Source organism: Narcine bancroftii, chromosome 1 (assembly GCF_036971445.1).
Source record: "Narcine bancroftii isolate sNarBan1 chromosome 1, sNarBan1.hap1, whole genome shotgun sequence".
Classification (NCBI taxonomy): domain Eukaryota; kingdom Metazoa; phylum Chordata; class Chondrichthyes; order Torpediniformes; family Narcinidae; genus Narcine; species Narcine bancroftii.
The window spans coordinates 401,598,336-401,614,933 of NC_091469.1; the positions used below are offsets into that span (position 1 = coordinate 401,598,336).

A 16,598-nucleotide genomic window follows, 5' to 3' on the forward strand; every position below is an offset into this window, starting at 1 on the left:
ATTTTTTAGATATTTTGCAAATTAGACATTTTGTCCAATCAAAGCTACAAGATTTCCCTCAAATTGAAGACTCAAATAATTTTTTTTTTTTTTAAATTTGCAGTTTGTTCACAGTGGGTTAATATCACGTATTTATAATAATTTATTGGATTTAAAATAACCTCAATGGTTAATATTAAAATGGTTAAGATTAAAAATGATTGGGAACAGGATCTTAATGTAACTTTTTCAGATGTGGACTGGCTTTCCATTCTTAGTTTGATTAATGATTTGTCATTTTGTTTATTACAATTTAAAGTGTTACACAGAATATATATGTCTAAACTTAAATTTCCTCATTTTTATGCACATCTAGATCCATTGTATGAAAGGTGTAAAATTTTAGAGGATTCACTAATCCACGTGTTTTGAAATGTCCCAAATTAGGAAGATTGTGGAGAAAAATTTTTCAATCTTTATCAATGATTTTTAAGAGTAAAACAGATCCATGCCCTTTAATTGCCTTGTTTGGCTTTATTCGCAATCCAACTATATCTTTGTCTGTATCTCAAGAGAAGGCTTTAGCTTTTAGTTAGCTGATAGCCAGATGAGGGGTTTTAAGACAGTGGAAAGATGAACTTCTACCGCCTCATGGGTAGTGGCTAAATGATGTAATGGCTACATGATGCAATGGCATATTTAAGTTTGGAAAATAAAATAGATACAATATCAAAGACAAAAAGTTTCAATTTGAAAAGATATGAGGTCCTTTCATAGAATATTATCATGGTTGGCAGTTTTAGGCTATTAGGTTGCTCTGGCGATGCTCCGATTAGCTTCTGAAGGTAACGATCTGATCCAGTTACACTTTTTTTTTAATCTACAAGTAACCTTGATTTGAAGGAGGGGTTAGATTAGTTTATAGGTTTTTTTTTCTTCAATTTATTCATTAAAAGAAAAATTAGAAAAGCGTGCAATCAGGGAACAGCTGTCATCATGGGAGACTTTAATTTGCATATAGATTGGACTAGCCAAATTTGTAAAAATACTGAGGAGGAGGAATTCCTAGAATGATTACGGGACGGTTATCTAGACCAATATGTTGAGGAGCCAACTCGGGAGCAGGCCATTTTAGATTGGGTATTATGCAATGATAAGGAGCTAATCAACAATCTTGTTGTACGAGGCCCTTCGGGTAGGAGTGATCACAATATGATCGAATTCTCACTCGACATGGAGAGTGATGAAATTAAAACCGAGACTAAGGTCCTGAATTTAAATAAAGGGAATTATGATGGTGTGAGATGGGAGTTGAGTAAGATTGATTGGGTGGTGTTTATGGGGGAGTTGACTGTGGATAGACAATGGAAAGCATTCACAGATCTAATGGAGAAATTGCAAAAATCGTTTATACCGGTTTGGCATAAAAATAAACCAAAAAAGGTGACTCAAGCGTGGATAACAAGGGAAATTAGAGACAACATTAGGTCCAAAGAGAGAGCATATCAATTGGCCCAAAAAAGTACCTCAACCGAAGACTGGGAGCAGTTCAAGATGCACCAAAGGAGGACAAAGGGATTCATCAAGAGAGCAAAAATAAATTACGAAAGTAAGCTTGCGGCAAATATAAAAACCGACTGCAAAAGCTTTTATAAATATGTCAAGAGGAAAAGATTGGTGAAATCCAGAGTAGGTCCCTTGCAGTCGGAATCAGGGGAATATATAATGGGGAATAAGGAAATGGCAGACCAATTAAATTCTTACTTTAGTTCTGTTTTTACAAGAGAGGATACAAATAACCTCCCAAGGATGTTGGGAAACATAGAGACTAATGCAAGGGAGGAACTGAAAGAAATCAGTATCTCTAAGGACATGGTCTTGGGGAAATTGATGGGATTGAAGGCAGATAAATCCCAAGGGCCTGATAATCTACATCCTAAGGTACTTAAGGAAGTGGCCATTCAGATAGCAGATGCTTTAAGAATGATTTTCCAGAACTCGATAGACTCAGGATCAGTACCCATGGATTGGAGGGTAGCTGATGTTACCCCACTATTTAAAAAGGTGGGTAGAGAAAAAGCGGGGAATTATAGGCCTGTGAGCCTTACATCAGTAGTGGGCAAAATGATGGAATCCACTATTAAGGATGTAATAGCGGAGCATATGACTAGCAGAGAAGGGATCGGACGGAGTCAAAATGGATTTACAAAAGGTAAATCGTGCTTGACAAATCTATTGGAATTCTTTGAGATGGTGACAGGTAAAATAGATGGGGGAGAGCCAGTGGATGTGGTGTACCTGGACTTCCAAAAGGCCTTCGATAAGGTCCCGCATAAACGACTGGCTTCCAAAATCAAGGCTCATGGGATTGGGGGCAAAGTATTGATGTGGATTGAGAACTGGTTGGCAGGTAGAAGACAGAGAGTTGGGATAAATGGCTCATTTTCTGAGTGGCAGGCGGTGACCAGTGGGGTGCCACAGGGATCTGTACTGGGACCCCAGCTGTTCACAATTTACATTAATGATCTGGATGAGGGGATTGGATGTAATATCTCCAAATTTGCAGATGACACTAAGCTAGGAGGGGTTGTGTGCACGGAAGAGGGGGTCAGGAAGGAAGCTCCAGTGTGATTTGGATAAATTGAGGGACTGGGCAGATACATGGCAAATGCACTCCAATGTGGATAAATGTGAGGTTATCCACTTTGGTAATACAAACCGGAGGGCAGATTACTATTTGAATGGCAATAGATTAAGAGATGGGGAAGTGCAGAGAGACCTAGGGGTACTTGTACACCAGTCTCTGAAGGTGAGCATGCAGGTACAGCAGGCGGTTAAAAAGGCAAATGGTATGTTGGCCTTCATATCAAGAGGGTTTGAGTATAGGAACAAGGATACCTTACTGCAGCTTTACAGGGCCTTAGTGAGACCACACCTGGAGTGTTGTGTGCAGTTTTGGTCACCTTATCTAAGGAAGGATGTTCTTGCAATGGAGGGAGTGCAGAGGCGATTCACCAGGCGGATACCTGGAATGGCAGGAATGACTTATGAGGAAAGATTGCGCAAATTTGGATTGTACTCGCTGGAGTTTAGAAGATTGAAAGGGGATCTCATAGAGACCTATAAAATTCTGGCAGGACTGGACAGAATGGATGCAGATGGGATGTTTCCAATGATGGGAAAATCCAGAACCCGGGGCCATGGTTTGAGGATAATAGGCAAACCATTTAGGACCGAGATGAGGAGGAATTTCTTTACCCAGAGGGTGGTGAATCTGTGGAATTCATTGCCACAGAGGGCAGTAGAGGCAGGTTCATTAAATATATTTAAGAGGGAATTAAATCTATTTCTTCAGTATAAGGGTATTAAAGGTTACAGAGAGAAGGCGGGGACGGGGTACTGAACTTTAAGATCAGCCATGATCTCGTTGAATGGCGGAGCAGGCTCGAAGGGTCGAATGACCTCCTCCTGCTCCTATCTTCTATGTTTCTATGTTCTATGTTTCTATGATTCCAAAAATCCTGGTTGCAGCACTTTTTGTTCCTATACAGTTACCACATGAGGATTTTAGCTGTCCCTTTACTTCCCTCCCCTCCTCCATCCCCCCCCCCCCCCACCCCCAACTCCCATTAAAAATGTATTTATTTTCTCAATGATATAATTCAAACTGGCATAAGGAAGGCAATCCAAATGCATGGCTTGAACAGGAAACCACAGAAACATCCGTCAATACAAAGTGTCAAAAGAGAGTCAACAGCCTTCTGCAGTCTGTGATTTTCCTTCATTTCTGAAGTGCTGACACTCAACACTCAAAACCAGACTGAGAGTGCCGAAAATTCCAGAAATGCCTGCCTCTTCTTATCCTGTCATGTCACCATCACACTTACTTGTCACTTCAACTCTCCCAGGCTGCTGGATGACCTAGTTCTTGGAATTATCTGCTGGAGTATGTGCTCATTTCTCTGTAATTGGAGGCAAATAATAGTTCTCAGGGACCATTGCTCGGCTCAAAGACTGTTGCTATTTGAGATTCATGAAACAAAAGGGGTTTGTGCTTCAGTTAGCTAAAGTTACTCCAGAAAGAGACAATCAGAATAACTCTACAATCCAGCCATTTGAAAGGGAATCACCAATTGAGAATTGTTTCGGTGCAGACCATTGATTCAGAAAAAACTACTGGTCAGTGACAGTGCATTTTAATACAATACTATAAAGCACAACTCTAAATAGAATTGCCAGATAACAGAATTACACTGAAAATGAAATATTAGATCACACAATGACAAATTTCTCACTTTATCTTTCAAAGCAACTGTGTGATCAAGATACTCTTTCTATCCTGAACTGTCTTTTAATATTCTGAACATAATTTCCAACTTTCCTTACCTTTTATTGAAATCTTGTCCTGTTAACATACAAATATTTTACACATTGCCATATTCCTTTCTATTCATGAGCAACTTTAACAGTAAATTCAACAGATTAAAAAGTAAACCAGACAAGTTTCTACAGGGAATACAGTGCTCTTGTGTTCGTGTACCTACCACAGTGATAACCACAGGATATAAAGCTGAAAGCTTAACATTTTCAATTGCTTCCACCAGCTGCACAATTTCCTCGAGTATTTTGAAGTTGTTGACCTGTTCAAGACAAGAAACAATGCACTGAAGGAAAGGAAAATATGTCAAAAGCAATACTCGAAACAGAAGTTGAAACACTTGGTGTTCTGAAAAATCATACATGAAAACATCGTCAATACTTTTCCCAAGAATAGCAGAAAACCAGAGGTGAAATAATATTTTCTATATGTTTCACTGATATCCAACTTTAATCTATTCCCCAGCCACATTTGATTATGTAATGGCCTGCACAGAACATCTGGGAAAATATTATAGGAGGTCTTTTGAGATAAGACAACTCTTGCCTTCCCTCCAAATCCTCAACTTCAAACTACCCCGAAGAGCCATGAAAACTATTATATGTTATCAAAAGTAAACAGACTCCAAGCTGGAACCCGTATTCACTAAAATCAGGTTCTCATTCCAATATTCTTGAATTTTGCCACACAAATGGTTGTGGATAACCAAGGGAGATTTTGAGAGTTTTCCAGAAAAATAACATCACACCACCAGTTCTGCCTTGTAATGCCCTCACAAATGCACAAATGTCCCCTTTGTGACCTCAGCGATTTTGTGGCCAATCTGACTTCCAAATTGCAGTTTTTTTCCCCATATCGAGCGAGCAGTCATTGATAGAGTGGTCTGAGTCTTAGTGGTAAGGTTTTGACTCAAAAGGCTTTGGCAAGTTGGGGTTGAGGTGGTAGTGCAAGAGTTGAAGTAAGTAAGGGCCACCCTGTTCAAGGAACAAAAAGGATACAGCAGGTAGGCACAGGTAAGGGCAGGTTTTTATTTATCTTACATATTGTTTCCTCTAGTCATAGACAATGGGAATGGCAGCCAAGGCAGGGGAATGCTCCTCTTGAAGAATGTGAGTCATCAGGAAGATCAGCAGGTTCCCTAGTGACTTCACCTGCGAGACATGCATCCAGCTGGAGCTCCTGACAAACTGAGTTAAGGAATTAGAGCTGGAGTTGGATGAACTCCAAATCAATCAGGAGACTGATGGGAGAGTTTAAGGGATGCTATCACTCTGAGGAGTGTAAGGTAAAACATCATGAGATGGGAATGTGTAGGGAGTTACCCTGTACAGGGCAGTAACAAGAAGGGGAGGTGTCCTTGTACTCCTGTTAGGTAAAACATCATGAGATGGGAATGTACAGGGCTGTAACAAGATGTGAATGCATCCTTGTACTTACAAGATAAGAGAGACATTGATGGATTGAGAGGCAGGAAGCTAGCAGGGAAAGGATAGCAACAGTTTTAGTCATTGGACAAGTAATGATATGATGATGTTCTAAGCACATATCCAAGGGTATAAAAAATCACCATTTTGCTGATAACGGCAGAATGCATTCTCCGACTAACATGTTTAGTCGCAAGTGTTACAATCCGGTAATAAAGAACAAAGAACCCTGATTTCGACTCAGCCTGGTGTTTGTCTCACTCATTCATGAACAAAGCAGACCTAACAGGAGGCAGGAGGACGGTAACTGGGTGACAGTTGGGAGAGGGAAAAAGAATAGGCAGCCAGTGCAGGGCACTCCTGCGGCCGTTCCTTTCAATACAACATTGGATTCTGTTGGCGGGGGCGGGAGAGGTTACGACCAACAAGTGACAAGCTACAGTGATCAGGTCTCTGGCATGGAGTCTGGTCTAGCGGCTAAGGGGGAAAGGGAGGAGAGAGATGAGCTGTAGAGATAGGGGATTCCATAGTTAGGAGGACAGATACGAGATTCTGTGGAAGGAATTGTGATTCCCAGATGGTATTTTGCCTCCCTGGTGCCAGAGTCTGAGATATCAAAGACTTCACAGCATTCTCAGAAGGGATGGTGAGCAATCAGATGTTGTAGTCCATGTCGGGACCAATGACAAGGGTAGAAATTTGTAAATGTGTTGTTGTTGTATTAATCCACACCGTCATACAGTAGGCAGATAAGAATGCAACCCTGTGATACTCCAGTACTGATGGAGATTGTGGAGAAGATATTCTTATCAATCTTCATTGATTGTGGTTTGGAGATGAGGAAATCCAGGATCCAATTACACAGTGGGGTGTTGAGCCCCAGGTCTTGGAGTTTGCAGTTCAATCTGCTCTATTCCTCATACCTCTTGTATTAAAGTATGCTCGTTTCAACAAGTCAAATTTACTCCTTCACGTCTCACGACACATAGCATCTACCATTCCACCCATTGCTCCATCATATGGCCCAACACTCTGGTTCCTATCTCTGTGCCTGGCTAGTTTAAACCCTCCCCAAGAGCTCTAGCAAACCTGCCTGCAAGGACATTGGGTCCTCTCCAGTTCAGGTGCAACCCACACTTTTTGTACAGGGGATAAGTTAACTAAAGTGTGATGAAATGTGAGAATTGGAAGTCGAGTGGTGCAGTCAAATTTCACACAGGTGTAGGTCTTATAAATACAATGTGTAAAAGTAATACCTTCCCCAAAGGAGATCCCAATGATCCATAAACCTGAACTATTTGTTATAGGAATGTAGCTTAGAAACTCATCTTTGAGGTCAACTCAAAACTGTTCAGGCTTGGTTCATGTCTAAATCCAACACACCAGCATGAAACACTGGCTCCCAGTCAAAGCTGTTCAGTTATGGAACACATCACAAAACTTTTACACATTGTATTTATAAGACCTACACCTGTGTGAAATTTGACTGCACCACTCAACTTCCAAATGTCACATTTCATCACACTTTAGTTAACTTATTCCCATTATGATTCCTACATCCGCATTTGTGCTAGGTTTTGCCATATAAATTAGCACGCTGTATCACGACCACCTTGCTTCAAGCATCAACCATGAGGAAAGGGATTTCTTTTCCCCTTCCTTCACCAGATTAATTTAAAGCTTTTGTACATTTATTGTTTTTGAAAATTTAAAATGATTTCTACAAAGCTTTTTTCTGGCTTCAGGTCATCCTGTTTACTTTCCTAGTGACCTCATCTGTCATGCATTTTTTCTCAAACCATTGGCATCTCCAGAGAATCTCCCCTCATTAAATAATGTTAATCTGAGGCTTAATTCCTGTTACTCCAAGAATTGTTCCAGAACTGCTGGGATGTTTTAGTATAATTTCGACAGGGATATGGCCTCAATCACTAGAGCAATCTTGAGGAAATATTCCCACAGTTCACAGATCCGTTTTGGCATTCTAAAATACTTGTGCAAGGACTCCTCAGGCAGCCAGTTTGTCATTTCAGCTGGGTTGTCTTTGCTTAGTAGGTCATGAAGTATCCTACCGCTTCTTGTCATGCATATAACTGGGAAGGATCCATTTGCCCATCAGTCTATCCCAGCAGAGTACAGTCATTAAATCTCTCAGCAGTTTGCTTTTGATCAAGGTTCGTCACCCAAGTGCCTGCAGACTCCAATGGTTCTGCTAAGATTTCAAGCGGTTCATCACAAATACATGACAATTCACCCAAGTTGAAATTGAAAATTTCCTGCCCTTTTCAACAGTTTCTCATTTCTGGCTTTTGCCTGCATTATTCTTCTTTCCTCCTCCAAAAGATTGGCAGTCCAAACTCATCTTCACCTTGTTGGCCAGTGTCTATGCTGAGAACATTCAGAATGGGAATCAGTTTCAAGATTATTGGTTCCTTTCCATCATGTGCATGTTGACTTCCAGCAGAGGGACACTTAAACTGCACTTCCTCAGCTCTTTCTACCAAGACAAGTTTTTATTGACCATAAATTAATCTAATTTACTCTTGAAAGACACAATAGAAACTGCCTTCGTGGCATATGCAATCAGTGTATTCCATATTGAAACCATGTGCAAGGCATTTGCTCACAACTCCCTTCCTCTAATTTTGTGGTTGTGACCTTTGTTTCTAAACCCCTCCACCAAAAGAATCAATCACCACCATCTATTCTCTCCAAACCCTTCATCCTTTCATATTCATCAAGTCTCCCAATCACATTAAAGTATTGGACAACGTTGACTAATGAACAATCAGTTAAAAGTGCCAACTTACTCCCAGCTTTTTTTTTCATCAAATTCCAATTTGATAGAAGCAAAAACCATACCTTCCAACTTAAAAATGCCAGGCTCAAAATTATTCCCGATCAAAGACAGCAACTAAGACATGTCCTCCATCAAAGACAATAGAGATAAAGCAGAGAATAGGGTTAAAAGAAAAAGTACATCAGCCAGGATTTATGCAGCAAAGTAGATTGAAGACCACGATCCTCCTCGTGCTGAATGAAAACATTGTAATAGATCTAAACAAGTACAGTTCAGTGGCTCGGACATCTACGATCAAGAACTTGGTCATGAATATTATATTTATTTTCTAACAGTTCAAATGGTATTAATATCCCTTGCAGATAACAATCTTCCACATACCTGATCCCTTTACAGGATCGTGTATGTAGAATTTTATTATCCATTATTAAAGGAATTAATCTATTACAATCAAGGGCATTTTTGGAGATATTTTTTTCCCTTGTTCCAATTAAATTATTCAATTTATACTAACTATTCAAAATATGCTTTGTTAGAGGTGCTTCTTTTCCACCAGAAATAGATTTAGTATCCCATTTATATACGAGATCTTCGGTTACTCTCTCTCCAAATTAGTGCAGTTCAATTTCCACCCATGAAGGCTTGCTCTTTCATCAAAGAGGGAAGTGACAAATTTCAACTGGGCCACCCAATAGCAATATTTAAAATTTGGGAGTTGCAAACACCCCATATGGTATTTCCATGTTAATTTTTTTCCATGGAGACTCTGGCCAACTTACCCGAACTGATACCAGAGGGTTTCAGGAGACGTGTCCGTGAGGCAGTTTGCATCATCGAGCATTGCTTGGAGGTTTGCCTGGAAGTTTCCTCTCACTACGTCTGACTGCAAGTTTCCAACATTGAACCTCTTTCTGGGGGCTCCACTGTTTTTGAATTTTGGCTTGAAGTGAAGGTTGAGCTTGCAGCGAACAAGCCGGTGGTCAGTGTGGCATTCCGAGCTGGGCATGACCCTGGTGTGGAGCACATCTTGTTTGTCTCTCTCTCGCACCAGGATGTAGTCCAGGAGGTGCCAGTGTTTGGATCGGGGATGCATCCAGGTAGTTTTCAGGCTGTCTCTCTGATGGAAAAGGGTGTTAGTAATGACAAGCCGCTGTTCCGCGCAGAGTTCCAACAGGAGGCGCCCGTTGTCATTGCACTTGCCGACACCATGCTTGCCAAGGATTCCTGGCCAGGTTTCTGAGTCTTTGCCGACGCGAGCATTGAAGTTACCAAGGATGACAACCTTGTCGGCTGTAGGGGTGCGCTGGATGAGGTTGCGCAGATCAGGGTAGAACTTGTCCTTTTCTGCTGGTTCCGCCTGAAGGGTTGGAGCATAGACACTGATGAGAGTGTGCGTCGCTTGTTTTGAAGGGGGAGTCGCATGGACATGATCCGGTCAGAGTGGCCTGTTGGGAAGTTTTCGAGTTTGGAGGCAATGGAGTTCTTGACCATGAAGCCAACACCAGATAGGCGTCGTTCAGCCTGAGGCTTGCCAGACGAGTAGTGTGTAGCCCACGCCGTGTTCTTGGAGGGTGCCTACATCTGCAAAGCGGACTTCGCTGAGAGCGCCTATGTCGATATCGAGTCTGAGGAGTTCATGTGCGATGAGGGCAGACCGATGTTCGGTCGGTGGCTGTCAGCCTTGTCTAGCATGGTTCTGATGCTCCAACATGCTAGCTTGAGTTTGTGTGCATCTTTTGGGTTGGGGGGGGGAGGACATGGACCTGTCCTCGGGCCTGCGCAAAGGAGCTTTTAGGTGGAGTGCAATGTGCGCAGTACTGGCCCCACCCTTTACACCCATGGTTCGTGTGCCGTGGCCAAGCAAGCTGGGACGTGGCAGCGAGGTCCTTGGGTCGTAGGTTTTATATCGGAGTGACCTTCTCCTATCTTTTTTTCTTTGGCTTGGCTTCGCGGACGAAGATTTATGGAGGGGGTAAAAAGTCCACGTCAGCTGCAGGCTCGTTTGTGGCTGACAAGTCCGATGCGGGACAGGCAGACACGATTGCAGCGGTTGCAGGGGAAAATTGGTGGGTTGGGGTTGGGTGTTGGGTTTTTCCTCCTCTGCCTTTTGTCAGTGAGGTAGGCTCTGCGGTCTTTTTCAAAGGAGGTTGCTGCCCGCCAAACTGTGAGGCGCCAAGATGCACGGTTTGAGGCGATATCAGCCCACTGGCGGTGGTCAATGTGGCAGGCACCAAGAGATTTCTTTAGGCAGTCCTTGTACCTTTTCTTTGGTGCACCTCTGTCACGGTGGCCAGTGGAGAGCTCGCCATATAACACGATCTTGGGAAGGCGATGGTCCTCCATTCTGGAGACGTGACCCATCCAGCGCAGCTGGATCTTCAGCAGCGTGGACTCGATGCTGTCGACCTCTGCCATCTCGAGTACTTTGACGTTAGGGATGAAAGCGCTCCAATGGATGTTGAGGATGGAGCGGAGACAACGCTGGTGGAAGCGTTCTAGGAGCCGTAGGTGGTGCCGGTAGAGGACCCATGATTCGGAGCCGAACAGGAGTGTGGATATGACAACGGCTCTGTATACGCTTATCTTTGTGAGGTTTTTCAGTTGGTTGTTTTTCCAGACTCTTTTGTGTAGTCTTCCAAAGGCGCTATTTGCCTTGGCGAGTCTGTTGTCTATCTCATTGTCGATCCTTGCATCTGATGAAATGGTGCAGCCGAGATAGGTAAACTGGTTGACCGTTTTGAGTTTTGTGTGCCCGATGGAGATGTGGGGGGGCTGGTAATCATGGTGGGGAGCTGGCTGATGGAGGACCTCAGTTTTCTTCAGGCTGACTTCCAGGCCAAACATTTTGGCAGTTTCCGCAAAGCAGGACGTCAAGCGCTGAAGAGCTGGCTCTGAATGGGCAACTAAAGCGGCATCGTCTGCAAAGAGTAGTTCACGGACAAGTTTCTCTTGTGTCTTGGTGTGAGCTTGCAGGCGCCTCAGATTGAAGAGACTGCCATCCGTGCGGTACCGGATGTAAACAGCGTCTTCATTGTTGGGGTCTTTCATGGCTTGGTTCAGCATCATGCTGAAGAAGATTGAAAAGAGGGTTGGTGCCAGAACACAGCCTTGCTTCACGCCATTGTTAATGGAGAAGGGTTCAGAGAGCTCATTGCTGTATCTGACCCGACCTTGTTGGTTTTCGTGCAGTTGGATAATCATGTTGAGGAACTTTGGGGGACATCCGATGCGCTCTAGTATTTGCCAAAGCCCTTTCCTGCTGAAAAGGCCTGCCTCCCCTTTTAGGTCGAACCATTTCTGGAGATCTACGACCGCTGTCCACAGTTATGGAGTGGTGCGCCTTGGAATCGGCCGGCGTGTGTTTACTCCTGCCGCGGCTGAGTAAAGGGGATGCAGCATTGGTTGAGGATCCGAAAGAAAAGTTCTAGTAGAAATTTTTTTTAAGACTGGAGAGAACTCTGCAATGGAGTTCACAGTTGTTAGTGTTTCAACTATTGGTTTTTGAGATGTGTATTAAACTCTGAAATACACTAAACAGTTCTCATTGACCGTTCCCGGCCCGAGGCTCGGCTGCCAACGGTCGGGCTGTGCGGGCTGCCGGGGTTTGCCTGGCGACAGCGACCTGTGTTCGGTGCTCGGGCAGTGGTGCGGGCAGGCCCGGTCTCGGCTGGCTGTCTCTCCCCACGATGCGGCCGTTACCTCAGGCGGACTCAGGCAGGACCTCGGGCCCCCCCCCCCCCCCCCGGGCGGCAGTGTGAATAGAATATAGAAGAGAGATAAACAGACCAATGGCTTGGTACCAGGAAAACAACTCTCATATAATGTCAACAAAACCAAGGATCTGGTCATAGACTTCCAAAAGAGGTTTGAAGTTTACTCTGCTGTCCATATCAAAAGTGATGAGATAGATATTGTAGAAGGTGTAACGACGACTATCCATTAAAAAAAAAACACTCAGAGGCTAAGTGGGCTCTTTATTCTGATGCCTTCAAAAGAATTTGTAACAAAGTCCAGATGTGTTTTAAATTGTTAATTAGTGAATACTAAAGGACTAATAACGTGGTAACTATCATTGTAATGTGGTAATGTTAAAGTGACCAATGGTAATGACCAGTCTCTTCGGTAATGTAACGTGTAACAATCAATCTCCTCTGTAATGGTCTTCAGAAAATATCAGAGCCTCACTCACTCATTGTCTATCATCCTGCCTCACCAGTCAACGCGGTCAAACTAACTGCCAACTGCCCAAAACCCCAGCACATGCGCCAACCCCCAGTGAATAGTGATACACACCAGAACAAACAGAGCTCGTGCAACCTCTGGACCCCAGGAAGCTACCAATGGCCGCAGGGAATCCAACAACGAGCCTTACGCCAGCCCCTAATTATTATGTCTAAAATAATAATTACAGAATTATAAATAACAATCAAATACAGTTAATTCCAATGTTATGTAGATTTTTTTTTTCCATAGGCCAGGATATAGCCTTGAAAAGAATGATCTTTAGCATCACTCTGGACCAGTAGTCTGTCATCTGTGTAGTGGGCAAGATCCAAAAAACAACAAAATAAAATCAGTTTTAGGCTTGTCAAAGTTCCTCCATCTCCTGTAGAAGGCAGACTTTGTTGACAGGTCTGTTCAGAAAGCCAGTTTTAGTCTTGATCTGAACATGACGCACAAGTCTCTTTTTGAGTAATATAACACCGTCTTGGTCTTTTCCATTCACAGAAATCTTGACATTGACTGACGCACAGATTGGGCCCAAAGGTGAAGCACCACCATCTGAAGTGCTTTCACAAGCGTCAAATCAAGATTCAAGCCCTCCACTTGTGTTCTTTCTTGTATGCAAAATTTGTTACAGTATAGGGCTTCAAAGAGGGTTGTACTGTTCCCAAGATAAAATCAGTGTGATTCTTAATAATGTTATCCAAATATGCTCCTGTTGGTTGGGAACTATAATAAATCATGATCTCATCTGAGGGCACAAGATGGCCTTTTTTTTCCCTTGAAGCTTTTGAATACAATTTATCATCTCTCATGAAACTCCTTCATCCGACAATGATTGGTCAGGTGTGACAACTAAAAGAACCAGTTTTGCTTGTACTTGCATCAAATGTATATACAAGACGCAGATTACGTCCCTCCACAACTATGGTGCCTGTCTTTTGGACTCCTCCATCTGGAAACTCTGAGGTCCCTTGATAGCTGCAGTAACAGATTTAAATACTCCCTTCAGGCACTTTTCCAAAACTATGTGATCTCGTTCTGCCCTGAGCAGTATACCATACTTGTCTCTGTCTGTTAATAATGTCAGCTGATGAACATTTAGTTCCTCCAGGATAAAATGTTTCCCAGGGATCTGATTTCTTTCAATGCTTCAGAATCCAGATGAATAACCACAACTTCTTACAAAGGGTACTACAGGAAGGGTCTTTCTGTCTCGTATCATTCTTCGAAGCTCAATAACTGACTGCATTTTGTTGGCTGCTGCCTCAATACGTTTATCAATAACAGATTCCCTTACTTGTGGGAGCATGTGGTAGTGAATGCTTTGTGTACCCTTATTTTCTCCAGAGGATAGATCGACCAAGTGCCTTATGTTCTGGTACGAGTTCAGTGATAAATGGTGCCATCAGCCGGCATATGTCAAATAAAACAGCAAACAAAGTTTCCAAAGCACTTTCACAATTCTTAGTACCATTTGCACCCTTTAACCTTCTATGAATCATTCGCACATACCAGTTTGTGAGCATATCCACAAATTTGACTAGTCTGGGCACCACAGTACGCTCCATTTCTGCTTTGAAAAACTGGATTAGGGATTGTGTGAATTAAAGCACCCATTAATCCACGATGCTGTCCCTGTCCTCAACTGTGCTTCCATTGAAAAGAAATTTAATACCCTCTTTCATCTGCAATCTCCAAATATTCTAAATTGTTCCAAGGTAGGAAGGCATCCTTGAGAATATCTCTCACTCCTTCTTCTTTAAACCATAAATATTCTGCTCTTACAACAGGGGAATTAACAAGGTACAGCCTCAATGCATCTGCACCATAGGTGTTAACAATGTGAATTGGATCTGGATAATTCTTTTTGCGTTTGTTTATTTTCTCACCATGGTTATTATGCAGTAACAGGTAACCAAGATGCTCTGTTTCCATTCCAAAGTTATACCTTCCTGGACAGCATTCTCTTGTTTTACAGCTCACATAGCAGCATCCACGTCTTTCTGGCTTTATTTTAAAACTTCAATAATAGCCCCCTCAGGAGGAAAAAGAGATGCAAAGCCAGCTATTAGATAATTGAGAATAGATTGTACATCAGGGATTAAGGAAGCCACATCCACTATTTCGTGATAGGATGAGGAAGAATAGATCAAGCTTCAAGATCCATAATGCCTCGAGTTGTTGGAACTTCCAGATCAGACTTTGCGTCCAAGGGATTAACCAGTTCCTTCACAGTAAAGATAATCTAATGCAATAATGGCCATTGAATTGCGTGGCAGATTTTGAGACTAAATCTAAGAAACTTCTTGTCTTCTCTTGAAGGTTCTTTGTCGTCACTAAGGCACACAGGAAAGTCAGTCCTGAACTGCTGTTCCCACAGCTCATCAAATTTCACAACTGATATCACAAGATCACAAGGCAAAGGAACAGAAGCAGGCCACTAGGCCCATCAAGTCTGTTCCGTAAATCTACACTAAACTAAGCTACACTAGTTCCAATTTCTGGCCTTTTCCCCCTATCCGTTGATGCTCTCACTTACGAGAAACTTATCTATTTCTTGTTTAAATACTCGCAGTGATCTGGCTTCCACTGCTGTTTGTGGCAGTGAGTTCCACAGATCCGAAACCCTCTGGCTAAAGAAGTTCTTCCTAATCTCTGTTTTATATGGATAACTTCAAATTTTCAGACTCTGACCCCTTGTCCTCGATTCACCCACCAAGGGAAACATCTTCACTCCATCCACTCTATCTAAACCTTTCAAGATACGAAATACCTCTATGAGATCCCCCCTCATTCTCCTATACTCCAATGAACACAACCTAAGAGCTGTCAAATGCTCCTCATACGTTAGCCCTTGCATTCTGGGAATTATCCTAGTAAATCTCCTCTGCACCCTCTCCAACAACATCACATCCTTTCTCAGATAGGGGGCCCAAAACCGCACACACAGTGTACTCCAAATGGGGTCTCACCAGTGCCCCATAGGTGTCCTGTTAACACCTATCGTTGACTGCTCCTGAGTGTCATCATTTTTTCCTCCTAATGGTCCATTAATTGTCCAACCAAGCATGGTTTTGATAGTGCAAGGTCCGTTTCCCACAATCCATATTACATCTAGTGGTTCCAGAACTTTGGTACATCTAAGCCAATCAGCAACTCTATCTCAGAGCCAATTTCAGATAGATGAACATTCCTCAGATGAGACCACTGCTCGATATAGTTTTGATGCGAGATATTTTCTTTGTGCCCAGGCATAGTCTACTGGGTGTATATGCCTGGGAGATCAGACCTGAAATAATGCTGGTTTCAATGACCTTCCTTTTACCTACAGTTCTCAATAGTATCCTTGACCTTCTTCCATGAAGATTAAGCTTATTCATTAGCTCTATTGTGCAAAATAATGCAGTGCTACCTGGGTCAAGAAAAGCGTAAGTATGCACTGTGGCATTCCCATTTCTGGCCTTGACTTGTACAGGCACTATTGAGAGTTTGCAGTCATCTTCACCAGCCCCAGTAAGACAACTTGTCTAATTCAGATTATAGCACTGTTTTCAGCTGCTTCCTTTGTTTCTGCTTGCTCATTCTCCATTTCTTTCTCTCTTTGGTGAACATGTAGCGTTCTGGGATGCTTTAAACCATGCATGTTGCAGTTGAGTGGCTTCCTGCAGTTTTTGCTGATGTGTCCTTTATACATACAGCAACAACGTACACCATTTTCCTTTAGGAAAGCGATTTTCTCCCTATGTGCCCTCTTTTCCAACTGTGGACACATCTCCAAAGCATGTCCACC

At 42.7% G+C, this 16,598-nt stretch overlaps 1 protein-coding gene and 1 pseudogene across 11 annotated transcripts in view; both read right to left on the minus strand.

Moving 5' to 3' along the window:
* The window catches only part of crppa (CDP-L-ribitol pyrophosphorylase A), a 326,889-nt gene that overhangs the window by 182,276 nt on the left and 128,015 nt on the right, over positions 1-16,598 (minus strand). For 10 of the 11 annotated variants that reach the window (XM_069913762.1, XM_069913763.1, XM_069913764.1 and 7 more), the window contains exon 8: positions 4,524-4,619. In XM_069913762.1, coding sequence (XP_069769863.1) covers positions 4,524-4,619 — 96 coding nt within the window. Of the gene's footprint in view, positions 1-3,866; positions 3,942-4,523; positions 4,620-16,598 lie in introns of all 11 variants that reach the window. The other variant, XM_069913770.1, reaches the window with a different exon arrangement.
* On the minus strand, positions 13,170-14,743 carry LOC138754197 (isoleucine--tRNA ligase, cytoplasmic pseudogene; annotated as a pseudogene).